The 25,699-nt window shown below is 59.5% G+C and overlaps 1 protein-coding gene across 1 annotated transcript; it reads right to left on the bottom strand.

Annotated features, from left to right (window-relative positions):
• Positions 1–278: 278 nt before the first annotated feature.
• WIZ (WIZ zinc finger) lies at positions 279–25,059 on the bottom strand. The gene is given in 15 exon segments (XM_032867481.1): positions 279–798; positions 1,838–2,033; positions 2,316–2,735; positions 2,938–3,465; positions 4,572–4,584; positions 4,586–5,121; positions 5,722–6,120; positions 7,201–7,704; positions 8,609–8,732; positions 8,734–8,780; positions 12,917–13,240; positions 14,449–16,589; positions 18,212–18,284; positions 23,263–23,526; positions 24,931–25,059. Coding segments are annotated over 14 exon segments (5,670 nt in total). The 5' UTR covers positions 23,468–23,526; positions 24,931–25,059; the 3' UTR covers positions 279–638.
• Between the last annotated feature and the right edge of the window lie 640 nt (positions 25,060–25,699).

The raw sequence follows: 25,699 nt of genomic DNA on the forward strand, positions 1-25,699 counted from the left end.
CCAATAAGGATTTCCGTGGCATCATGGGCTCAGTGGGGGGCTCCCAGGCCCCAGCAGGCCCTCAGAGGGAGCGTGCCTTCCCCTGAGCAAGCACCGTGGCATGATGTGGTCGTTTGACTCAGGAACTGGGGGGCTGGGGCAGATCCCGGGTCTCACGAGGTGCGTGCGTGCATATGTGTATGTGCGTGCCTGTGTGTGTGTGTCCATGTGCGTGTATGTGTGTGTCCATGTGTGAGAGGATATTCACGGGGGCAGGAGGGAACCTTTTGCCATTTGCAAATGGCCACGGAGGGCAAACATAGCCCTGCCTGGCTGCTAGATGCAGGGGAGCGCTGGCCCTCCTCCCCTTGACCAGAGCAGCTGCCACCTGACCTGGCCTCTCCCCCTGCTGGACCAGGTGGGCATGGGCTGAAAGAAGATGCACTGTGTGTGGCCCCAGAGCCCTCGGGCTGGGGGAAGGGCCGCTAGCTGGCTCCTGGCGCCCCGGCTGTAGTGTGCCCGGCCCCCAAGGGGAACCGGTTTGAGGTTTTGGCTTGCTCCTTTGGAAACGGAAAAGAAAGAGGGAGGAAAGGGTGGAAGAGACGGAGGAGAAAGAGGAGACAGAGGTGGCACAAGAGGGAATTTGGAATGCTTTTGTGTTAGGGCGCCTCTGCCGCCGCTGTCTGTGCCTGCGGGGCCCGGGGCTCCTCAGGCGGGGGGTCCGCTTTGGAGAAATTCATCTCCAGGATGTGCCGCTGTAAGTGCCGCACCCACTCCTCCTGGATAGAGAGGGGCCCCTGGAATTCCACCTCACAGAACCTGTGTGGAGGGACAGAGAAAGAGAGAGGAGTGGCCGCTGCATGAGGAGAGGCAGATGCGTAGCCCTGCCCACGTCCCTGAGCATCCGGCACACCCGCCACTACTCAGTGTAGAGAGAGCCAGCCCAGGATTTCAGGGAAGAGGACCCAGAAGCCAGATGTTTCCTCAGGGACAGTTACCTGTACCCATCCCAGGATCAAGGTAGGGTCCCCTAATGACCCCCACCTCTATGCTCAGGGCAGTCCGCTGGCTCTGTTGCTGGGAAAGTACACTGGGCTTCCCAAGTCCCTCCACCATCTGACTGAATCATAGGATCTGAGAGAGGAGAGAGCCCAGAGAGGCAGACCCTACCCCAGGCTCCAGGACAGAAGGACAGCAGCTGGGGAAAAGGGGTCAGGCACTTAACTCACACCTACCCTGCTCATGCACCCAACTCACCAACTGAGGTCCCAAGGGAGGCCTCACTGAACAGGGGCCCAGGACCTGATCTCGTGGCTCCAAAGACTTGGGTTCAAATCTTACTTCTGACTTGACCTATGTGGCCTGAGGCAGCCCATCTGAAGTCTCAGACCCAGTTTCCTGGCCTCAGATGTACACCTGGACTTTGGTAAAAATGAACTAAGACCTATATTTTCCTGAATCAGGCAAACACTCGTTGAGTGCTTACCATACGTCAGACATAGTTCGAGTGCTTTATAAATATTCAGGTTTTTAAATCCTCCCAGCAAATCTGTTACCAACCCCATTGTATAGGTGGGAATATTGAGGCAGGGAGTGGGAAGCCCTTGCTCAAGGTCACTTTGCTGCTAAGTGTCAGAGCCAGCACTGGAACCCCAAGGGTCCCAGCATGATGCTCTGAGGTGTCGCTGTCTGCTGAGAAGTCCTTAGCCTGGCTCCAGCCACACTCTACGCCAGTCCATGAGGCTACATCTCCTGACCCCAACCAACCCCTGTCTTGTTCAGAGGCTCTTTCTCAAACCCCAAGTGGAGAGACCAGGTGGGTGGTCTTTCTCCCCCATCGCCCCAGGGGGCTGCATACCTGCACTTGAGGGTGTAGATGTTGCCAACAAATTTGACCAGTGATGTCTGGGGGGGCCGGGGTACCAGGGAGGGGACCGGCCGGACCCGGGGTGGGGGCTGCCGCACCTCTTCCAGCTTCTGCTGTAGATCATTGACCTCTTCGCCCCCCCGGACCGCAGAGGCGTCTGGAGGCCGGGCTTGTCGGCGCTCAAATTCTGAGGTGGGGAAAGGTGAAGAGGAGGACAGGAGATAAGCCAGAGGGCAGGACTCCTGGGAAAGTTCCTGCCTTTAGCAAGCAAGGGGCAGAGGCTGAGGGCAACTCTAAGACAGGACAGCTGGTGACTGGTTGCTGCCTGGGCCTTGGGACAGGTGGGACAGCGCCCAGATGGGAGAATAGGAGAGCAACTGGGGAAGTGACTAAGGGCAGATGTGCACAGTGGAGAACCCCGGGGGCAGGTGCTCCCCACCCTCAAAACCCCCCTCCCACCAGCACTCACTGTTGATGTTCTGCCGCTGGTGCTCCTCGGCCTTCACAGTGCCCGGCGGGCTGGCTGCCAGAGGCCGCTCACCACTGTCAGCTGCCCGGCCAGCCTCAGGCCCTGGCTCACCCCCAGCACTGCGGCCCACCACAGCCAGGCCCCCGGGTGCCAGCCCTAGGGGCGGCCGCTTGTCGCTGTCACGGCCGTGGCCGGCGCTGCGGAATTTCTTGGTGAAGGGGCGGCCGCCCTGGATGTAGCTGCGGTAGGCCCCCACCTTCTGGGGCCGGTGCTTGATCCACTCGCTCAGTGTCTCAATGGGTGAGCCGTTCACACACCACTCGGTCACGCCAAATTGCCGCAGGTGCGCCCGCGCGTGGCTCGCCAGGGCCTTGCGGTTTTCGAAGTAAAGGCCACACAGCTCACAGCAGGCCTCAGTGGCTGCAGGCAGAGGGGGTGCTGCTGAGTCCCAGCCCAAAGGGAACAAGAGTACCCAGAAGGCCCTGCCCAGGTCGGGAGTCAGTCCCGCCTCCCACTGGGGCCTCGCCATGGGCCCCTGCTGGGGGTCAGTGTGTGTGTGGCACTGCCAGGCCCTGCAGGCCCCAGCAGACGCCCTCCCAGGACCCTGCCACCCACTGCTTACAGGAGTGGGAGGTCTTCTCGTGGAGGGTCTTTGCCTTGAAGGGCAGTTCGGTCTGGATGTAGGTCTTGGCCTTGACCTCTGCTGGGAGGAGGCGGTCCTCCTGCAGGGGCCGCTTGGCTGCCACTGAGCCCAGGTAGCCAGTGGCTGTGGGCTTGGCACCAGTGATGGGTGCCAGGCTGAGCTCTCGAGGAACCTGGGCTGGCCCAGCTCCTGGTTTGCCTGGGCGGCCAGCCATTGGCGCCAGTGGCAGAGAGGCCTGCACAGGCCCAGGAGCAGCTGTGGGAGGCCCATCCTCAGCCAAGGCAGGGGCCAGGTCTCCGGCTGGTGGCTCTTTCTTGATGAGGCACGGTTTGGACTTCTTCTTGAGGATCTCCCGCAGCGTGTCGATGGGCGAACCGTTGACAGACCACTCAGTCACGCCCATCTGCCGCAGGTGGGACCTCGCGTGGCTTGACAGGCCCTTGCGGTTCTCGAAGAACTCACCGCAGAACTCACAGCGGATGTCACGAACAGGCTCTGCCCGGGACGCTGCAGGGGATCCAGGGTGGAGGGAGGGGGAGGAAAGGAGGCGGCTGCTGCGGCGGGAAGCCTCCAAGCTCAAGGCTAATGTTAAGTGCCTGGCTGTCCCGTCCATGCAGCCCCGACCCCAATGACCCACTCCCTCATTCGTTTCCAGGGGCCCTTGTGCACATTCAGCCCTTCTGCTTGTTCTGTCACCTCAAATGCTAGCTGGCTTCAAGATGGTTCCCTGTGACATCGAGAAGCAGTGAGAAGCAAGCACTTCTTCGATCCTGGGCTCAGACACCAGCTTGGCTGTGAACCCCTATGTTATACTGGGCAAACCACTTCCCCTCTGAGCCTGTTTCCTCCTCTACAAAATGCAGATGGAAACCTCCACCTGGAGGGAGCAGCTCCAAGCATGTGGCACACAGCTGGTATGAAATACACCGGAGCACTGAAGCTGAGGCCTGGGCCATTCTCACCTGGTCAGCACACGACTCAGCCAACTCGAGCAGAAAGAACAGTGACAGGGACAGTATGACTACCGACTGGTATACACATGGCTTCGTTTAACCAGGCATCGTACTAAGTGATTTACATCCCTCTGGAACTATACAGAGCTCAGACCGTGCGTATCTTCACTCTCCAGAAAGAGGAAACTCACCGAAGGTCACACATTGCTGGAGTGGAAGAGCCGAACACTTAACTTAAACCTGGCTCCAAAATGTCAAACACTTAGTGACCAGGAATGTCGGAAAGACGTGCACCTGCCCAATTCCAGTCCTTATACTCCTGCCTGTGGTAGACATCACTAATTGATCCCTGCAATCTTTCTCCCTAGAAATCTGGTTGGTAGACACTACTCATCGATTAACGATGGCCCAAGAGGTAAAACCTTTTGGGCATCATTGAATGGCACAATTCTGCCTCCCCAGTGTGGATGGGTAATCAAGAAGCAGCTCAGCTGGGAGGTCTGCATAGCAAGAATGCACAGCTAACCCTCGTTCTCTGGACCTGTGTATCCCCTTTCTGTTTCTACTCAGGGTGCTCTGGGTACCCATGAAGTGCGTGTGGGGGGCGGAGGGAGACCCCTCTACCTGTTCTCACTGCCCTGCCCCCGGGGTCACACTTACACAGGTTCAGGGGGGGCCATGTCTTCCCGTGGCGCTGCCCAGGGACCCTCGGATGGGTGTGGATCCCCATGAAGGGCCCCTGGCAGCATCTCCCGTTTGATCTCCACCCGCATTTGTTCAGGCTTCAGCTTCTTGGGCAGGGAGGGTGCGGCCAGGCCTGGGAACATCTTCCGGGCCGTGGGAGGAGAGGCAGTTGGTGAGTGGCCCAGGGGGCTGCCTGGTGGCGGTGGCAACTTCTTGGCCAGGGGTGAGAGGTGAAGGTCTGCAGGGCTGCGGGTTTCCAGCGAGCTACCGGGACCTCCGCTGCCCACCACCTTAGCCAGGGCTTTCGGGCTTGGCCCTGGAGGGTTAGGGGGGCCGCCAGGCCGGGACTGGGTCCGTCTCTTGAGGATCTCCCGTAGTGTGTCAATGGGTGAGCCGTTGACATACCACTCAGTCACGCCCATCTGCCGCAGGTGCGAGCGTGCGTGACTTGATAGGCCCTTGCGGTTCTCGAAGAACTCACCACAGAACTCACAGCGGATGTCTCGAGCTGGCTCTGGGCCCGAGGCTGCAGCAGGAGAAAGGAGTAATTAGCATCATGGGCAACATTAGCATTCTTGTCTGTGGGTCTCCTGGTCGGCTGGGCATGGGCAGCAGCATGCCCACAGGCTGGGGTGGTGGTGGAGGGCAGGTGCAAGCGAGGGAACTGAGGAGTGGGGCGGGGGTCAGACACTCAGCAGGAGCGAGGGGAGGTTCCAGAGAGCACATGCGCCCTCGGTCCTGGCAGAGGACGGACCCAAGACTCCACAGCTCTGCGGGTCCTGGGTCCTGACAAGGATGGGGGCAAGTGGGCAGGAAGTAGTAGCCTAAGTGCCAAATACCATCCAGACCAGGGGCAACCACGGACACTTTCCACACCAAAAGGCAGCACCCCACCCTTGGCCTTTATTCTCAGGGAAGGTCACAGTCATGGAGGTCAAAGGCCAAGAGAGAGGGCCTAGCAGCCAACTGCCAACAAGATATCTGGGCAGAACCAGCCCACTGCCAAGGGCCCCTGTCTACTCCCTGCCCCAGCAGGAAAGGAGTAGGGAGGGGGCTGTGACCCCCCCCCCCCGGGAGGGGCTCCAGGGCCCGCAGGGAGGAGGGAGCGGCTGAAGCGAGAACCTACAGAGGTTGAGAGGAGACGGCTCCACATCAGAGGCCCAGAAAATGCCGGCGGCTGCGGCGGCCGAGAGGTCCTGCTTCCCCCAGGGGCTGGCCGTACCCGCGGCCTTCAGCTTGGCCTTCTTGGCCGGCGGTTGGGGGGGGAGCAAGGAGAGGGCCGCAGAGGTAGGAGGAGGCCGCCCCAGCTGGGCCAGGGTGCCGCGCCCGGGTGGGAGGCGGATCTGGACGCCGTCCCTCCTGATGAGCCCGTGGAGCACGTCTATGGGGGATCCCTTGGCGTCCGGGTCGCTGACGCCCAGGTGGCGCAGGTGGGCGCGGGCGTGGCTGGACAGGCCCTTGCGGGTCTCAAACCAGGCACCGCACAGCTGGCAGTCCAGCTCTCTGCCCCCGTCACTATCTAAAGCTGCGGAGACAAAACACAGGGGGGGGTTCACGGCCGCCACCTTGGCCGGCCCTGGGGGACTGAGGCAAGAAGACCTGATACGATTCAAGGCTGCCCAGGCCATTTGGGGATCAAGACTTGTGCCGCAGATTTATTTTAAGAGGTTTTGGGAAACAGAAAGTCCTGTTCTCTGCCTAGCCCTTTCGCATCAAGGTGAGTGTGGAGAGCTTAAGGATGTGGGGTGGAGAGGTGGTGGCCAAATTCCAGTGGCACAATCTGATGCTCCCAGGCACTCTTCCCTGGGACCCCAGCTGTGGGAGCTGTGTGAGTGCAAAGCAGGGGCCTCGCCCAGCTGCTGAGCATCATACAGCCAAAGGCAGAGCTGCTCAGGGCCTTGCTCCTGAAAATACAGCAGACAATGGAAGCAGCTTCATGGGAACATGAGATGCCAACTGGGGCTCCCCGTTGGGCAGGGGGCCAGACCCTGGGCTCAGCCCAGGCTAACACCCACAAATGTGTGGGAAGGCCTGACTTCCTAAGGGATACCATGCTAAACCTGCTCACTGCACCAGGGAGGGAAGGGGGGGTGGTTCTTCCTAAACCCTTCTTTGTCATGCCCACAGGCAGCCCAGGAGGTATGGCTCCACCCATGGGCACAGTAGAGGTGCCTCTGCAGAGAACGCCAGGAAGATGTGAACACAGGGCCAACTACAGGACCCCCCTGTCAGGTGGGCCACCACCTGCCTGCCTGGAGGGCCCAAGATGCCCCTCTGGGGAAGTCAGGCCCACAGGAGTTCTGATTACCTTCACTGCCCCAACCCTCAGGCTCGGAGAAGGCCAAGAGTGCCCCTAAGTGGTGAGGATGACCCTGGCGGGCTCAGCAGCCACAACCAGACCTCCAGGGGGAACAACAGCACAGTATAGTGGGAGGCAGATGATAATATGCTGCATGGCCAGCCCAACAGGAGACACAGTGCTCTGACCAATATTCTGACCCAGCAGACCCAGGACATAGGAGCTGTAGTCCCCACTGGCCCCACCCTGGGCTCTGCAGCCCTCCCGGTGCCAGGACCTCCCTCAGCTCCCGGGACCCGCACTCACTGAGGTTCAGGGGCCCATCGTCCTCAGACTGGGGCCACTGTGCCTTTGGGGAGGCTGGCCGGGGGCTCAGGGACAGCTGGGGGCTCTTGTCCTCAGGATTCTTGGGGGTAGGGGAGCCCGCCAGGGCCAGTGGTGCCTTCTTGAGGAGTGGGGAGCTGGGTGGATGGGCCAAGCCCTTGGTCGAGAAGCCAGGAGGTGACTTGATGGCCTTGTTGACAGCCGGGGCATCCAAGGGCTTGGCCAAGGCAAGCAGGCCAGGCCGAGGGGCCCCAGCGACCACCTCCTTCGGTGAGTTGGACTTCTTAGACAGGCCTGGGGGCAGCCCGAGGGGTGTGTCAGGCAGGCCCTTCTGCTTCACAAGCTCGTAGAGGAGGTCAATGGGGGCTCCGCTGCTCTCCGACTCGGCGACCCCCAGCTGCCGCAGGTGGGAGCGCGCGTGGCTGGACAGGCCCTTTCGTGTCTCAAAGCAGGCACCGCAGACCTCGCAGGTAGTCAGGCTCTGGGCTGGAGGGTGAGATGGAGGCCAAGAGAGCTGGCTGTGAGGCCCCTTGAGCCCTGCCCTCCCCACTTCTCCTCCTCCCAGGACCCTACTCACCCAGGCTCCCTGCAAGCCCCCTTGATCCTTAAAATGACCCTAATAAGGCAGGAATCAGCCTGTCCAGTTTGCAAATAAGGAAACTGAGTCTCAGAGAGGGAAGAGTTATGCCCAAGGGCACACAGCAGGAAGCAGAGCCCTTCTGTGGTCCAGCTAGTAGAATACTTTTCGGATATCCAACAACACACCAGGGTGTCCTGGCAACAGGTGTTCACACAAACACTGACCTGCCAGTCACATGCTTCCTAGAGCTGTCCTAACCAGACTTTGCAGCTCAACTCATGCCCCAAACACTGGGTTGGAAGGCCCAGCCACAGTCCCTGTGGTGCCCTACACCCTTTTCTGCAGAGCCCTTATCATTGCCTGTCTCTTTCTCTGCCTCCCTGCTCCCCAATTTCAATGACTCCAAGGACAAGTACCAGATCTGTTCTGCTCTCTCACATCCCTGGAGTCCAACACAGTGCCTGTCAATTACTCAATAACGATCTCAATATCAACATACAGACAAGACAGTATCACACAGAAGATCACGTAGCTAATGAGGGCTGAAGTCAGCAAATGAATTAGGTCTGAGTGTGAGCTCTTGAAAACCATTCTTTTCCCCTGGCTGCCCCTCCCCCGCCCAGTGAGGGTACACCTCAAGGCCATGCTCGATCAGGGCATCAGAAGCTGGACAGAAGACAACCAGCTGTCTCCTTAGTGCCTTGGGGTGAAAAGAAAGCTGTTGACCTCACACTAACTCCAGGCTCAAGAGTTCCCTGTGAGTGTGACCAGCCTGGCCAGCACCCCCTCCTTGCCACCTGGGTCACTCACCCTTGAGATCTGGCAACTCCTGCTTGCTGCCATGAGGAACCTCTGCAGCCACTTTGCTACTCAGCCGATTGGCCACCTGCTCCAAGGGCCCAGGGACAGGCAGGCTCTTCTTGGGGAGCGGGGGGGGAGCCCAAGTCCATGGCTACCATCGTGTTTTCCTCAGAACCCAGGCCTGTGAGGTTAGGAAGACAAGCTCAGCCCGGGCTGGGTGTGAGCTGTCTACCCCCATAAGGACTGAGAGTGGGGGCACAGAGCCTTCTTCCTCATCCTTAGCATCTGCTCTCATCGTGGGAGGCAACTCACCCTATGAGAGCAGAGGCTCCATCCAAACCCCCAGCACCAGGATGTCAAGGCTGCACACGGACAGTACGGACCAGGAGCAGCTTCCACCCATCAGACACACACCGGTTGGGACAGTTACTCCCATCCTAGCTCTGACAAAATTCTCTGGGCAGAGCTTGTGCGGGGGAGCATGTCAGTCTTGCGAGCAGGTAGGTGGCAGTCAGAAGGGGAATCCAGTAAGAGAAGGCCAGAGTCAGAGGACAGATAAGCAATGCAGAGACGAGGCTCCACAGGACTTGTGGAGAACCTCCACCAGACAAGATAGCTGGAGCTACAGGAAGAAGTTGGGGCTCCGCAGTAGTCTGCTTCTCACAAGCTGAGCCCTACGTGGGGTAAGTGAGAACTGGGAGCCTGAATCTGCCGGGTTCTGAATGGGGACAAGAAGAGTGGTAATCACAGAACTTTGTAGGAAGTTTCTGAGGCATCTGTTAGGTCAGGAAGCTTCCCTGAAAGAGGTGTGTATGAGAAAAGGGAGTCGAGGTTATTTTTTCGTGGTCTAATTTTGCAGAGAAGGGGGCTTGAGTGGCCTGCTGAGCCCCAGGTTTAGCGTTCAGAACACGGAGACAGCTCTGAGGCTCGAGAAACTGTGTGTTAGTTGGGGCTTTGGAGTCGTTCAGCGCTATGAGCAGGAAGCCGTGCAGGTCCTCTGCTCAGTTTGAGTCTTACGGAGGCAATAAGAAGACAAGCGGGGGTGAGGGGTACCGGGGCCCGGGACACCGAGGACTTTGTCAAAGTCGCCGGGTGGAGTGGGCGCGTCTGTCAGATGCTGTAGGGACCGTATCTGAAGTGACTTGGAGTGGGTTCCGCGCCGGAGGGACCGCGACTGTGTTGAGGAAAGCTCCCGGGGCTCCAAGGGGAACAGGGAACATCTGTCAGACGGGGTGAGGGTCCCACGGAGCAGCGGCTAAGAGTGTTTCTGAAGCCCGGGACCCTGAGCTGCGACAGGAGGCCCGGGGCCCGCACGACTGGAGGGCCTGGGTGGGGGGGGGGGGGAGTCCCGGAGACTGGACGGCGGGCGTCGGGGGCGGCGGCAGGGGGCAGGCGGAATGCCGACTTTGCCCTCCCCGCACCCTCCCCGGCGCGGGCTCTTACCCGGCGCGGGCGCCGGCCCGGGCCCCGGCTCCGGCTCGGCCTTGGGCCCGTCCCGCGACGGCGGCGGTGGCGGCGGGGGCGGGGGCGGCGGCGGCGGCGCGGGGAGGGCCGCGGGGCCCGGGCTCGGGGGGCTGGGCGGGGGCGCCCCAGCGGGCGCGCGCTCCCGGGCGCCCCCCGCGCGCGGCCCCGCCGCCGCCTTGCTCTCCGCTTTTGTCACTCGGCACTGGGCGGTGGAGGCGGCCATCTTGGCTCCGGCGCACGCGGGGCGGCCGCCCCAGGCGGGAGCAGCCGAGCGCCGAGCGCCGCCGCCGAGCCCGCTCTGTTCCGCCCCGCCCCTCGGGGCGCGCCCAGGGCGGCCGGCCGAGCACCGAGCGCCGCGAGCGAGCGGAGCACTTGTCCCGGCCCGCAGGGCGGGGGCTTGGGGGTTGGGGCTGGAGCCTGAGGGAGCCGCCTGCACCCCAGCTCGCGGAAGCACGCACGCCGCTCTGAGCACGGCGGCCAACTACACTCCCACTCCTGGCCTGGACAGGACGGGACGCCCCCGGCCCGAACACCCCTAAGGCTAAAATGGGAATCCTCCGACCGCACGCATTTGCCTTAACAGCATCCAGGCTTCTGGAGCCCTGAAGGGCGGAGCTAGGACGTGCTCCGGGATCCTGTTCCATTCCCTATCCTGGAATTCTCCCTTCCGTGTCGGAAATCCTGGAAGACACCAGATCCTAGCTATAAGGATCCCACATCATCCCGGTATCCAAATGTCCCCCAGCCCTCGCCGGCGCTGTCCTGCAAGCCTACGGAACTCCTCACACGACCGCCGGCACCCCATTTCAGGCACAGTCTGCTTCTCCCCAACACCAAACCGATTGCCCCCAGCTGTTCCTTGACAGCTGAGTGGGGCCAGAAACCGACCGTTGCCCCGCCCCCAACCGGGCACCCGCCCCCGACGACCCACTTAGTGATGAGGGAGATGCTTCTAAAAACAACGGTGCAGGGCGGGTGCCCAGACCTAGCCTTACTTTTGGACATCCTTCCCCAAGGCAAGGCTTCCAGGATCTTGGAACCACTCATTTAACGGCCCTCCGGCGCACCAGGTGTCAACTGAAAGACTGATCAGAGCGCCCCCCACCTCCCTGTGGACAAGGCCAGGGCAGTACCAGACTGAATCCTGACACCCCAATGGCTTGGACGTCTGTCAGCGCTAAGGGCTGCCACACTGGTCCTCTGGTGGAAACAGGTTAACCAGAGCTCAACCTGACTGCTGGACACATGCTGCCGTCCCCCGGGGACCTGACCCAGTGCCAAGTAAGGAGTTTGAGCCTGACACTCAGACCTCTACTAGAGTGACAAAAAAGAAGAGGGCAAGGCTGTAGCTTACAAACTACGGCCTGTGCCCCTAGCCGTCCTCAGAACCAGCTCCACTTCTCAGCCACCCCTGAGACACCACAAACCTAGCCAGGTATGTGAGCTGAATGCCCAGGTGACAGCCTTCCCGAAAGGCAAGAAACCTGAGGTCGTGTCCCTACTCTGCCTCTTTCCAAACTATGACTTCAGCCAGCCACTATGTCCTTTCTGTGACTTTGATAGCACCACTCTCCACTTTGAAGACCCTCAGGTGCCTTTCACTGGTAAGGGGGTTTGCACATGGGTCCAGTGGAGTTCAGAGTACAGATCTAGATAAGACCCTGGAAGCTCCAGGTAGGAGAAACAGAAGGAAACCTCAGCCCCAAGCAGCCCCTGACACTTGCCCCTGTTAAGGAACTTCTCCATTCCCCAAAGCCCACCTACTCCTCTCTGCCAAGTTCTTTGCTTTGAGAGTCAGTAAAGTGTCCAACAAAGTCAGGCTTTTCCAGACTGGGTACTTCACCTTCCCACTCCCTCAGTGGTGCTCAGTCCTAGGCTCCTTCACCAAAATATTACTTCTGGATTTCCCAAGCTGTCCTCCATGGAGAGACCACTAAACATGGTGTTCAGAAGTCTAGCTCTGCTGCTTTGTGGCTGTGTGGCAAAGCAGATGACCTACAGTATGTTATCCACATATGACCTACATACATCCTGTTATCCACAAAACATGAACACAACAATCCTTAACCCCACAGAATGATTTTGAGGCACGAATGAGATGAAGCCTTAGTATACAACAAGCACTCAGTTATGGGAGGGGTTATCAATGCTGCTGGACAAAGAAGGCACCAGTGAAAATCCAGAATGTAGACTCTAGCTCTGCAGTGCCTGATGAGTTACTACTAACCTCGTAACTAGCCACATTTCAAGCCATATTTCATCAGGCATTGGAGAGCTAGAGTCTACAGAACACACATCTAAAGAACCTTCCCATCTCAGAAAGTTCTAGCAGACAGCGCTGCTCCAAACAGATGATGTTTTTAAGAGCAAGACTGTTGGAGCCTGACCCGTCTGGGGTTTCAAATCACAGCTCCACCCTTCTGGCTGTGTGTCCTTGGGCAAGTTAATTAATTTCGTTGTGTCTCAGTTTCCTCATCTGTAAAATGGGGGATAATAATAACACCTGCCTTATAGCGTTCTTGTGAGGATGTAAATAAGTTTGTGTTTGTAAAGTGCTTAGAACATATTTGGCTCCTAGGAAAAGCTGAATAAGTGTGTGTTAAAATCACTGTCAGGCAGGGCAGGGATAAACCGGATCCAGAAGTAGCCCTGGCCCAGTCCCAGAGTAAAACAAAAATCACCTCCAAGTGGCAGGGCAGTTGTAAGGACAGTTGTCAGCATACTTTGTAAAGTGACTTGAAACACTACCAGGAAAGCAGAATGGCAACTCCTCCCCCTCCCCCGCACATCTCTCTGGGCCCCCAAGAAGGGTCAGGGCCCCAGTCCAATCTAATCTGCACGCTCTCCCCTTACCATCTCCGTAGGCTGGCCCAGGGTCCTCAGCCCAGGTGGGTGGAAAGGGCACTGCGAGAGGTAAGCGTGGCCGACGAGAGGTCAGGAAGCTGCTAGGCGACCCCCCAGGTTCGCAGCCCAGGGGGCTGGGGGGCCGCTCAGCAGCGGAGGTGGCCAGCAGCTCTTGCAAGATATTGATGGGTGACACGGTGAGCTCCCAGTTAGTGATGCCGAAGTCTCGTAGATGGGCTCGGGCGTGGCTGGAGAGGCCGGCCCGTGTGTCGAAGCCAGCCCCACAGAAGTCACAACGCATCAGGCTGAAGGTGCCTGGGTCAAAGTTAGCCACTGTGGAGGGAGAGAGGACATGGACTACCTGGAGGAGTGACTCTCTTGCCCCAGCCCTCCCCATTCCTGGGGCTGCTCCCCACCCCCCAAGATCACACAGCCTCCCTTTCCCTTTGCCATTCACCCTCCTGCCTGCATCAGCTCCCACGTGCTCATGCGTCCAGTAGTCCTCCCACTCCAAGAAGCCTTCTCTGCCTGACCTTCCAGGTTTCCCCTCACATGGTTCTTAGCATCAGGGCCTCCTCTCTCAGAAACCCTTCTCCAGTTGTGGATTTACAATCCTTTGGCTGAGTGTTCGATTAATATCCTTCTCGCGTCTAGAGCGCAGGCCTCTATTTTTTGCTCACTATCGTTCTGCTGCTGTCAATTAAGTCTTTGTTGAACGAAGAAATGGGCAAACGGATAGGATGCTGTTCTGTGGGAGCCCGGTTGGATGTCCCCAGGTGGAGTCAGGGACCTCCTCTTGGCTGCCCCAGCCCCTGGTTTCTGCCATCACAGCCCTGGTAACTCACCATTGTAAGTGCCTTGTTTTGCGGCTGTCTGCCCCTTGCCCCTGACCCCCTAAGAACGCACATGCGCGTGCGCCTACACACACACACACACACACACGCGCGCGTGCGCGCATACACACACACACACTCTCTCAAACACCATACCAGCACCTTCCCCAAGTGGGATCCATGTCTGCCAGCGTCAGAACCACCCAGGGCACTTGTGTTGGAGACAGACCTCCAGAATCAGAACCCTGGTGCCTGGGAATCTGCATACCTCACAGGCTGCCCCGGGGGTTCTGAAGCTGGTCAGGGTCCCACACTCTTATTACTGGGCCATGAACTCCAGGAGAGCAGGGACTGCTGTTTTGTTCTCTGCTGTGTCCCCAAGTGCCCAGAACAGAGGGGGTCTCTCTCAATAAATATTTGTCGAATGAAGACATCAGTGACATTCCCTGCCTGGGGCTGCCTCCTCTGCCCACACTCCTTCCTTCAGCTGCCAGAAGGGCCAGGGCACTGAGGCATCTCCACACCTCCACTGATGAGGTGGCCTTTGCCGCGGCTCCCAGTCTTCCAGGAAGGGGAGGCCCTGACTTCCCCCTGCTTGGCACTATGGGAGCATTTAGAGTGAGGGTTGCTTGGTTCAGAACTCAGCTGCCCGGCTGTGCGTCTCTTGGGCCTCGGAGGGAGGTGGGTGCCGGAGCGAAGCCGCCCTACCTTTTTTCTTCTTCTTCTGGAAGGAGAACCTGCGCTCAATGGCCTTCACCTCCTCAGCAGAGATGAAGTGCCGCACATTGTAGCTGACGCCCACACGGTTCAGGTGGCCCCGGACGTGGTTGGCCAAGCCGATGCCGTTGTGGAAGCGATCGGGGCAGTAGGGGCACTTGCGCTCCTCATGCTTCAGTGCCACCTCCGGGTCCCCGTCCAGAAGTGCATCCAGCCCCAGCGGGCCGTCCAGTGGCGCGTCGAGGAGTAAGAAGTCCAGGGGGTGGGCGCCCCCCAGCCCCAGCTCCTCGGGCTGCAGCCTTGGGGGCACCCTCGTTGCTGCAGCCAAGACCTGTGGCCCTAGCTTTGCCACCAGCACAAGCGGCACCATCCCTCGGAGCTGCTGCTGCTGTGCCCGTGAGGCTTCAGCTGCCCTCAGAGCTTTCCGGAAAGTCCGCTTCAGGTCCAGGGCCAGCTGTGGGATGAGGCCGGGTGTAGCTAGGGGTGGAAAAACCCCATTTTCGGGGGAAAAGTCCATTTCTGAGGCCAGCGGTATGTCTTCTTCCTCCTCTTCGCTCCAAGGGTGTCTGTGGCTCCCCAGCTGGCCTGGGAGCCCCTCCCTGGGGTGGATCATGGCCTTGTTTCTACTGGGCTGTAAGGAGTAGGGGGCAGATGCTAGAGGTGAGGGAAAGGCTGGCCTTCCCAGGGGCCTCTGGTCTGAGCCGTGCAGAAGTGACTTTGACAGTGGGAAATCCCTCATGCCCAGCTGCTGGCAGCCTGGGCCAAAGGCCAGGCTGGGGTCATATCCAGCAGGGTTCTCCTGCCATGTGGGGGCCAAGAGCGGTTCAGCTTTGCCAAAGTAGTCCTCAGCAGCATCAGGGAAGCGGGCATATGCATCCTGGCTGGTGCCTGGCTGGCTGGCAGGGTCCTCCTCGAAAGCCTCTGCATCCTCCTCCCAGTGGGGGTGGGCATGCGCAAGCCTCACGTGCTCCCTGAGCAGGCTCTCGCTGGGTGCGGGGAAGCCGCAGAACACGCAGCCCCTGAGCCCCGAGGAGGCTCGGAAGGGTCGGTAGGTGAGGGTGGTGGCATCAGGGCCTGGGCTGCCAGCCCCACTGCCGCCCCCGAAGGGCTCCCTGGCAGGCTGGCCTGGAAGCTCACGCACGTGCAGTTTGGCATGTTGCACAAAGGCCTTGGAGGAATTGGTGCCAAAGGTGCACTTGGGGCACTGCAGCCGGGCCTCCCGGCCTTCATCGCCTGGGACCTGCTTCAGTTTCTGGATCTCTTCGATGATCTTCTCCCGGGAGGCCTGGTGCAGCTGCCGGTGCTGCTCTAGGGCCCCGGGGTCAGCGAAGGCCCAGCCGCACTCTCCACAGGCCAGTGGGGCCAAGTCGGCAGGGGGTTCCTGGCCCGGGGCTCGGCGATGCTGGCTCATGTGCTCCAGGAGGTGCTCCTTCTGCTTGAAGTAGATGCTGCACTCGATACACGGGAACACGGCCGGCTCCTCATCCTCGTCCTCATCCGGGCTGGCCACCCCCTTGGCCACCTCCTCCAGCAGCTCACACAGGTAGGGTCCTGTCCGGATTGGGGGCAGCAACGGCTGCAGCCGCTCCACGGATGCCTCTGCATTCACTGTCCAGGTCTGTGTGGCCACCTCTGAGGCCGACCTGGGCAGGCCCCACTCAGACGGCTGAGCCAGCCCTTCGAGGTCTGCCAGGGGCTCTCTCGTGTCCACCACCGTCACATCCAACGTCTTAGTGGCATCTTCTACCGGCACGAGCACTGTTCTGAAGGAGGTGAGGGGCAGGGGCTGGGGCGGCAGGTCCAGGTGCAGCCCCCCATCCTGGGGTGGGGCCTGCTCATCAGTGTCTCGGAGCCAGTTGAACCTGGGGTGGCCCCGGGGGGCCTTCTCCAAGAGCTTCGCTTCCCCCTGATGGTGCAAGAACCTTCTAGATCCCTCAAGCTCAATGTGGGGCTTCACAGTTCTCACAATGACCGAGTCCTCGAACCTCCGCTCAGATGGGATGCCCTCCCTGGTTTCCTGGGCCAGGGGGTGCTCCCAGGTCCCCTGGCCATCAGGGGGGCCAGGGAAGTGGCCCAGGAGGTGGGGTGGTGGGGAGCCCGGCTGGAAGTCCAGGCTGCCTCCATCCCAGCAACTGCAAGGAAGTGCCAATGGGGACAGGTTAGCCACAGGCCTCAGTTTCCCTTCCTTGGGCAGGGGAGGGGGTCCTCATAGGCAGTCCAAGACAAGCCCCAGAGACCCAACCTGAGGGCAACCTCAGAGGGGCCGGGAGCGTGGAGGTGAGGGTGGGGAGGTAGGGGGAGTGGATGTGGCTCTTCCAGAACTGTTGGGCCAAAAAACACATTCAGCTCCCAGGATGCACCTGTCCATGTAGCCCAGCCACACTGCATTGTGGGAGAGTGTGCAGGGTGTACTAGGGGTCACACCAGGGTCACAAGGCATGTCCTCAAGTCTGGCGGCACAGTCAACTCTCATGTGTCCCCCAGGAGGGCCCAAGGCTCTGATCTGTGCCCCCAGCTGCATAAGACCAAGAGGTTTTCCCCAAATTGGGGTGAATTCGTTCATTTAGTCTCACTTTCCAGCAAATTTCGTGCAATTCTGTGGCATCAACAACTCAGGGGAACGCCTTGCCCCAGCAGCTCCCCTCTTAGAAGGGCAGAGTCAGGAGTGGTTGAAGGACCCTGCTCAGCCTCTGGCCCCAAGGACCCTGACCTCCTCTGGGGCAAAGGGGGAGGCGAAGCAACCTCACTGAGCCTCAGTTTTCCAATCCTAAAAAGGGGCACAAGTCCCCAAAACCAGGAGCCTCTGTGTCCTTTGCAACATCTAAGGAACTTTCTCATATCCACAGTCAAAGAAAAGTTCACATGAGGTGTGTGCTGAGTCAAATGGTCACGACTATAACACTTGAAATGGGGACCTCGACCATGACCCCGGGAAGTATAGGGAGAGGAGAACAAAACTCTGTGCTTTGGGAATGCTTCACTTCACCAGATGCCTGGTTCCTGGTAAGCCCACAATCAATGTAGGTTCCTGGTAAATCTCCCTTCATTTTCAGGATCCCGCCTCCAAGAGGGGCTGTCGATCACACCTGCCCAACAGGTACAGAAATGGGTTCCACCAAGAAGAAGAGCGGAAATCACAGGGTCACCTCTCTCAGCCCCATTGGTGCCATGTGACGCCAACGGGACCACCTACCCTCCATGGCCATGGCAAAGATTCAGTGGGGTAAGCCTCTGCCAAGAGGCTTACAGCAGGCGCTCAACAAATGGGAGCTCTCATTAACACATTGCAATGCTTACTACTTAAGAGCACCCACCAAGACTTAAAGGGTCACTTCTGTCACAATTGCTGCCAGTTCCTGCTCCTGTCCAACCTCCCTGGGGTCCTCAAGGCCAGTTTGTGAGATGCGCCTTAAGGACTCTATTTTACAGATGGGGAAACTGAGGCTTAGAGAGGCCTGGCATCATTGTAAGGGTCACCTGGCAGAGACAGGACTCCAAGGGTCTAACCTTCAGGATCCTGTCCCTCTGGCCCTGCTCCTGGCAGGGATAATGAGAGTTGACTGTCTGTGTTCATCCCAGTCTTCCCCACCCCCTGCACATGCCCAGGGGCTTGCCTGCTGGGAGCCACCTCCTCCTGCCTGGCCTCCTGATTCCCTCCTTTCCCCTTCTCACTCCCAAGGGGCTTCCTTTGGGCCTAGGTGCATCCTGCTTGCCCCCCTGCCCTCCCTGAGGTCAGGGCCAGCGTGGCACTCACCAGCTGCTGATCCGATGGGTGGCGGAGGTGGCACGGGGGAGGGCTTCGCTGAGGCCGGGATGGGGCTGCCCGTCTGCAACAGAGAGGGGAGACCCTGAGGGGCTGGGGTCCCCCTGGCCGGGGTCCTTCACAACACCCCAGCTCCAGGAGCCCTGCCAGGCACCTCGGAAGGGCCTAGCCGGCTCCCTACCCCTCTCTGAGAGGCCTTTGGCCTCTGCACTCCTGAGTCTTGAAAGGGGTCTCTTTGGGGGAGTCTCCTGGGGAACCCTGGGGCCTTCCTGCCTTCAACCCTCCTCTCTTTGCCCCCACCCAGGAGCCAATGTGATTTTTTAAAATCACACCCTGGTAAAAACTCACTTGACTTCTCATAATACCTCTGATAAAAGCCACGGTCTCAGCCACTAGCTACAAAGCCCTGTGGGGTGGGACGTCTGCAGGTCTCTCCAGCCTCATTCTCTCTCTTTACCCCTCACTCACTCACTTTGTCCTGATTCTTCTTGAGGCCTCAAGCCCACCCAACTCTTTCTGGCCTCGGGGCCTCCGCATTGGCTATTCCTTCCATCTGGAGGGTCCTTCCCTGGGCACTGACCAGAGGGAGCCCCTGTGACTTCCTCCCTGGTCACCTATTTCATTTCTTTATTCACACTCTCCAAAATCGCCCGGTTCCTCTTGTGGAGACCTGCCTGCGTCCCTGCTGAGGGCAGGGACCTTTTCAGCCTCATTCACTAGCATCCCAGTGCTTGGCCCACAGCAGGTGCTGCATGAATACTTGCCAGATGATGAGTGAAGAGCTCTAAGTCTGAACTGCAGAGGGCCTGTCCCTGCCTCCCAGGTCCCCTTCCAGGCCTAAGTGCTAGAATCAAATCCCCCCCTGGGACCTCTCACACAGATAGAGCCAACTCTCCATTATCCGCCTGTGGAGCCAACGCCTGGAACGACCACAGGAATCCTGGCCTGTGCCTCCTCTGCCCGCCACACTCGCCTGACGTGGGTGAACGTGCCAGCTGGGGTGCAGGCCAACTGCCTGGGCCAAAGTTAACACACGGGGGGGACTTGCGCCCCGTCCAGAGCCTGACAGATGCAACGGCTGGATTAGCTTCAACTGGACGATGGTCCAGAAAGAGGGCTAGGGCCAGGGCTAGTTCTTTTTCCGATTCCCCGTGGTTCAACTTGCCCAGGAAACTGAGAGCTGACTGTCAGGAGCCAAAGCATCAGAAGTGCCATTCAGGGGGTTTTGGGGGATCAGAAAGTCATGGTCACAGGCTGAGGGTCTTTCTACAGAGCCTGAGAGAAGCTCTGTGACCGTCCCATGGCCTCTGGAAGGTGAGGGTGGCAATGGGGGTCCATACTTTGCACCGGCTACAGCTGTCTCGTGGCCGCAGCACTACGGCACATGGGGCCGGATGATTTTCTGTGCGCTATGGGTGCTGCACAGCCTCCCCGGCCCCTCCCCACGAGATGCTAGAAGCACCCCCAGCCGCTGGTCCTGCAGTCATGACAACCCAAAGTGTCTATAGATGTGGCCAAAGTGTCCCTTGCAGGCAGAATGACCCCCATTTGAGGCCCACTGGAGTCGACTGATGGGAAGCAGGGTCAGGCCGGGGGGATTCCCAAATGCAAGGGCGAGCGTCAGGGTGAGAGGTTGAGGTGGATGTTGGAGAAGGTGTGAGGGCTGGGAAAGCAAGGCCTGGACCAGCCAGGGGAGAGAGACCCCCCAAAATGGGGTCTCTTGAAAACATAAGATCATAAATGTGAGCTACTAAGGGGAGGGCAAGTCATTCAGTGGCAGCAAGCCCCTGCATAGCCTAAAGGTATAGTCTGAGGGTGCGGGCATCCTGCTTCTGAGATTCTGGGACCCCAGCTGCCGAGATTCTGGGCGTCCCAGATTCGTTGATTCTGCGACTGGCGTTGTCTAAGGATTCCACGAGCCAGGGGGCTGTGTTGGCCTCTTTGAGCAGCTCCAGCGAGGCTCCTATTTTTAGTGGCAGCATTTTGAAGGAAGCAGGCCAAGCAGGGCCCTGTGTCCAAGACACCTGGGGGCTGGGGGCTTGCCCAGGGGCTTCCAGGGCTGGCGGGGATCCAGAAGTCCCTGTAGGTCAGACGAGGTGCCTGGATACAGCCCTTGGCAGTGGCCGTGCCAAAGGGCTCTCATGGACTCCTGCTATCTGTGGGTCCCCGAGAGGGTTTGAAAATGAGAGAGGGAAAATGAGAAGGGCATCCACGAGCGGCTTGAACCCTAAGCCAGGCAGCTTGGCAGCATGGCCAAGAATCTAGACTTTGGAGGCAGACAGATCCAAGTTCAAGGCCCAGCAGTGACTGAAGGGCATGCCTTTCCCACCTGTTTCCTCCTCTGTATAAAGGAAACAGCTACCACCCATCTTGCAGGGCCAGCGACAGATGCCAAGGAGATCATACAGTACATGCTCCATCCAGAGACGCGGCGGTGCGGGGGGAGAAAGGGCCATGAGGGTGCCCGGGAACAGGGGTCAGGGCTAGCTCAGAGACGTCCCAGGTTGGAAGCTGGAGGCTGGACTGAGAGCCTCAGGTCTGCTCACTCCATGCTCTAATGTGCTCCCCAGCCTGGGGCCCCACGCGAGGCCAGAGATAATGTGTTGTTCGTCCCCTGGCCCCCTGGTCTCAATGCCAGACACGCACCAGACTCCTATCAATCCATGTGGACCGTTTCAGCCCCCCAAGCCTTGGCTGCACCCAGGAGGCCAAAGAGAGAGGTGCCAAATGTCAGGCAGGGGCTGTAAAGAGGCTGTGGGGGCTCCAAGCCAATAGCCATAGTGTAGGACAGAGAAGGCAGTGGAAGCATCCATGTCCAGACAGAGAAGTTTGGAAGTACCCTCGGGGGTCTCCAAGGGCAGGGTCGGAGTGAGGGAGGGCCCAGGCTTCGGGGTGGAACAGCAGCCCCAGAGGCTGTTCCTATATATAGGCATCATAAGACTCCTGGAGTAGGTGTCCAAGCCAGGAAGGGGAGTCGAGCAGATCAAGAGGGGCAGCAGGGGAGGCAGTGTACCCCAAGTTTAGGCCCTCCTCTAACCTCCAGGCTGTGACCCCACCCTGGTCAAGTCACCCCTGTCCCATGGCCCCGTTTGCTCAAGGACATCATTAAGGGTGGGCCTGGCCTCTTTTGGCAGCCACATTCCCCTCTTCCCCAAGTACATGTGCTGGAGCCTGGTTGATTCCCTAGAGCGTGTGAAGAAGCATCTACCTACCTACCTACTTACCTTCCCCCTCCCTTGCCAGACTCGGGGCTTCTGCCCGGTAGAGAAGAAGTGACCAATTCCTCACAATCAGACCCAGAGAGGACTCTGGAAACCCAGACCCTGCTTCCTGGGCTCTCATAAAATCAAGGTCTCAGGCCTGCCAGGGCTGGCCAGCCGCATGACCTGGAACACAGTCCTGCTGATCTCTAGGCCTTGGTTGCTAATGGTTTGGAGGAGGGGTTGCTAAGATTCCCTGAGCCCTGATACTCTCACCCTCAGTAGCCTCACCCTGTGTAACACATTTGGGTGTTATCGATCACCTCCCTGCCATTGCTTATGTGAAGCCTGATGCCTAGACTCCCCTGCCCTCTTTGTCTGACTCACTGTTCCTCATCCAGGACTCCAGATGGCCGCTAGGCTGGGGCTGGCTGGGCTTTCCCCACTGCAGCCCCAGCAACTATGTCTTAACACCTGGTGGCTGGTTTGTCTCCCCGGCACCAGATGGCAGGGTCCATGAGGGTAAGGATGGAGCGTGTGTGTGGTCCCAAGAAGGTGCTCTGAAAATATCTGAACATCATGCGTGTTGTTAGGGGTGAGTTGAGGCAGGTCGAGGATGACTTGATCCAGGGTAGTGGTTCAAGACAAGGGCTATCATGCCAGGTTAGTGCCGGCTGTGGGACCGTGGGCAACTTACTTCACCCCTCAGGGCCTGAATTTTCCCATCTCTATCTCTAGCACGAGATGGTTAAAGCTGAAGCTACCCCACAGGAAAATTTTAAGAATGACATGAGATGATCACATAGAGGGCTTGGCACGTAGGAAACTCCTGATGAGGTACATGGAAGTTCCTGGAAACCAAGGCCTGTAGGGCAGGCCAGGCAGATGAAGGGAGACATCTGGTGCATCAGCCTGCATTGCCCTCACCACTCTGCTGCTCCTGCCTGGTCCTTGAACACACCAGGCTCCTCCTCACCACAGGACCTTTGCTCCTGTTGTTCCCACCACCTGGCTTGTCTTTCCCACCATTCATTCAATGCTCCACTCAAATTCCACCCACTCAGGGAGGTTTCCCAGGTCCTCCGGGCATGATCCTGGCACTCCATTTAATACCTTTATGGCACCTGTCACTACCCGACCTTACGTTATTTATGTCGCTGCTTGCTGCCTGTCCTACTATAATGTCAGGTCTCTCTGGGAAGGGAGTTTTGCCTCTTTTGTTTATGGCTGTATCCCCAGCACCTAGAACACAGCCTGACATATAGTAATTGTTGAGTATTTAATGAATGAATAACAAGTCTTGAGGTGGGAACAGTGTGAGATCCCCTTTTGCTGAGTAAACCAAGGCATAAAGGGGTAGCTGGGGTCCCTGACTAGCCAGTCTCTCCCCGGCCACTAGAGGGCACATGCTGTTTTGGCCCATGGCTCAGGAGCAGGACTCACCAACACAATGCAGTAGGAGGGAGCTGGGATCAACCCCGGGGAATGGGGTATGCCTGGGGAACAAGCGGGCACTCAGGGCAGGATGCTCTGGGTGCTAAGCTGGGTACCTGGACCCAATTAGTGTGCTCAAAGGAGGGAACCAGGCAGACCCAAGTTCAAATCCCAGCTCCTAGCCACCCACTGTGGTGGGGAGGGGCAGCATTCATCAGGTCATTGGCTCCCAGGGCCTCTGTTTTCACAACCGTAAAATGGGAAAATAAGCAAAGTACAAAGAGAAGGCTCTGGACGCAAGTAGAATCCGAATCCCACCTCAACCCCTGCTGGGCTGGGTGACCTAGCCCTTTCTGAACCTCAGGGCAGCTCGATGCTCCCCCAGGGCCACAGGGCCCATCCTCTTACCAGAAATGCCACCTCTGCCATCCAGAATGTCTCGGGGTCCCTCCTTGGTGACAGGCAGGTAATGGGTAGACCGGAAGATGCCACCTTCCCCTTCAGCAGCCTCGGCCCCACCTTCGATGTCTTCCCTCGGTGCTGGGCCAGGCAGTCTCTCAGGGCCACGAGGACGATCTGGCGTGGCCAGGCCGCCTGCCAGGGGCCCATCCATGGATGCTCTCTGCCTGGCTCCACTCAGTCGCTGGGCGGGCTCAGCAAGGCATTGTAGGTCTGGGGGCAGAGAGACAGGTGCTTAGGGGAGGTGGGAAAGGGATGCTGCCTCAGTTTCTCCTTCCTCATTGAAGCCCCAGTCCTCACCCATCCTGCTCAATGCCTCAGTTTACCTCCAAGCCCAGGAGAGCTAAGTAAATGGTGCTGAGGCTTTATCCATATGCATTGTATGGACGGCCATACAATGGGCTCTGTCCTCAGTATGCCCCAGTCTCCCCACAGGTAACTCCTCTTTACATAGCCCTTGTACTGTACTGCCTCAGCTTACCCCATTTTTACACATGCAAACTCATGCACCTTGTTTTCTCCGAGCATTAATCCTATCACTTCTCCCAGGTGCCTCCCTTCATTCACACGCTGCTGCACTTTTCCCAGTTGTGCCCTCCCTTCCATGCACATGCATCTCCTGTGCCCATGCCTCAGCACGAATCCCAGCCACTTCTGCACTCTGATCCTATTCACTATCCCAAGTGCTCCCATCATTACCTCTGCACTTTTCCACACTCCAACCCCCATCCCCTCAGGACCTTAGGGTTCTCATTAACCCTTTCGCCCTCACACACAGCCTCAAGTGACCCCAGCATTAACCCCTCCCCTTCTCCCCAACATCAACCCTCATGCATACCCAGCCTGGGCTCTTCCATCCCACCCTCCCAAGATTTCTCTAGTCTGCGGACAAAAACGACGGATGGGCTCCTGGTCCAGAAATGAGGACCCTGGGGAAGCCGTGTGTGTGTGGGGGGGTGGGTGCTGTCCTCTCCACCTATAAATACCTTCAAGGTAACGGCAGAAAGTGAAGGGCAGGAATGAGGCGCCCTCCCCAGGGAGATGGTGGGGAGGCCGGGCCCAGGCAACCGGGGCGGGGCCCGGGCTCCAGGCCTGGCTGCAGGCGCTGCCCTCGGGGGCCTGGGGGCTCCCAAGGGGCCAGTCCGTGGCCTGGCAGTCGTTGCGGGGGTCCCTGCCCAGGCCCAGAGGAAGCACCTGCGGGTGCCCACCGGGTGGGCACTGCCCGCGGGGAACAGGCGGGACCGCAACTTCGGAGCACTTTGGCAGCGTGGGAAGGGGCCTCCCGCCTGGACGCCCCCCGGGGGTCGCAGGGGTGGGGGCGGCGCCGCGCCAGCGCACCCCTCGTTGGGCCAGGGTCGGGGAGACGCTCCCTCCGCCCGTGCACTTCGGGGCGGGAGACCCCGTGGGACGCGCGGAGGTGGGGGGACACCTGCCCCAAGACCCCCACTCCTCCCCCCCACCGGAACGGCCCCGCCCCCGACAAGGCCCCGCCCCTGCAGGCCCCGCCCCCGCCCCCCGCCCCGGGGGGTCCCGCCTGGCCCGGCCCGGCCCCGGCCTCCCCCTCCCCGAGCCGGCTCCGCCCCGCCCGCGGGCTCCCCAGGCCGGGCCGGGCCTCACCGGGGAGGCGGTGCCGCCGGCCAGGCGCCGGGGTTCGAAGCTCCCCTCCTCGGTGCGGCCGTCGCTGCCGCTACCGCCGCTGCCGCTCCCGGTGCCGGTGCCGCGGCCTCCGCAGCCGCCGCCGCCTCCACCGCTCGGGGGACATTGTCCCTTTAAATCGCTCCCCCCGCCGCCCCGCCCCCCCGGCGCGCCGCCGTGACCTCAGCGCGACAGCCCCGCCGCGCCGCCATGATGGGGAGGTCCGGCCCCCCCCCCCCCCCCCCCCCCCCCCCCCGCCGCCCAGAGGGGGGCGGTCAGCGGGCGCGCCGCCATGTTGGGAGTGGCCAGGCGGGTCACCCTTAAAGGGGCCGCGCGGTGTAAGAGTCCAGGTAGAGGGTCTGTTTCCATGACAACACACTTGTCCCCCTGCCCCCAATAGCTCCTCATCACCCTACTGGTTCTTCCAATGCTAGGCCTTCTAATAGCACCAGAAGGCGGGGGGCAGAGAAGTTCCCCCGTGGGTCATTTATAGGTCATTGAAAACTCCACCCAGCCAATCCTTATCCTTCAGTCCCCTGCCCCCAATCACCAACTTTCAATCACGAGTCTTCTCCCTCCTTTACCATTATCCACACTGGACTTCAGCACCTCCATGACCCTAGAGCTGCCCTAGGTCCCCAACGCTAAGCCCCCCTTCTCCACACAACCCAAAGGATCACAGCCTCCAGAACTACCCCATCATGAATACATAACAGGTCTGCCGCCTTCTTCCATCCACCACCCACCGGTA

The sequence above is a fragment of the Lontra canadensis genome, unplaced genomic scaffold, assembly GCF_010015895.1.
Source record: "Lontra canadensis isolate GAN:19392208 unplaced genomic scaffold, GSC_riverotter_1.0 scaffold35, whole genome shotgun sequence".
Classification (NCBI taxonomy): domain Eukaryota; kingdom Metazoa; phylum Chordata; class Mammalia; order Carnivora; family Mustelidae; genus Lontra; species Lontra canadensis.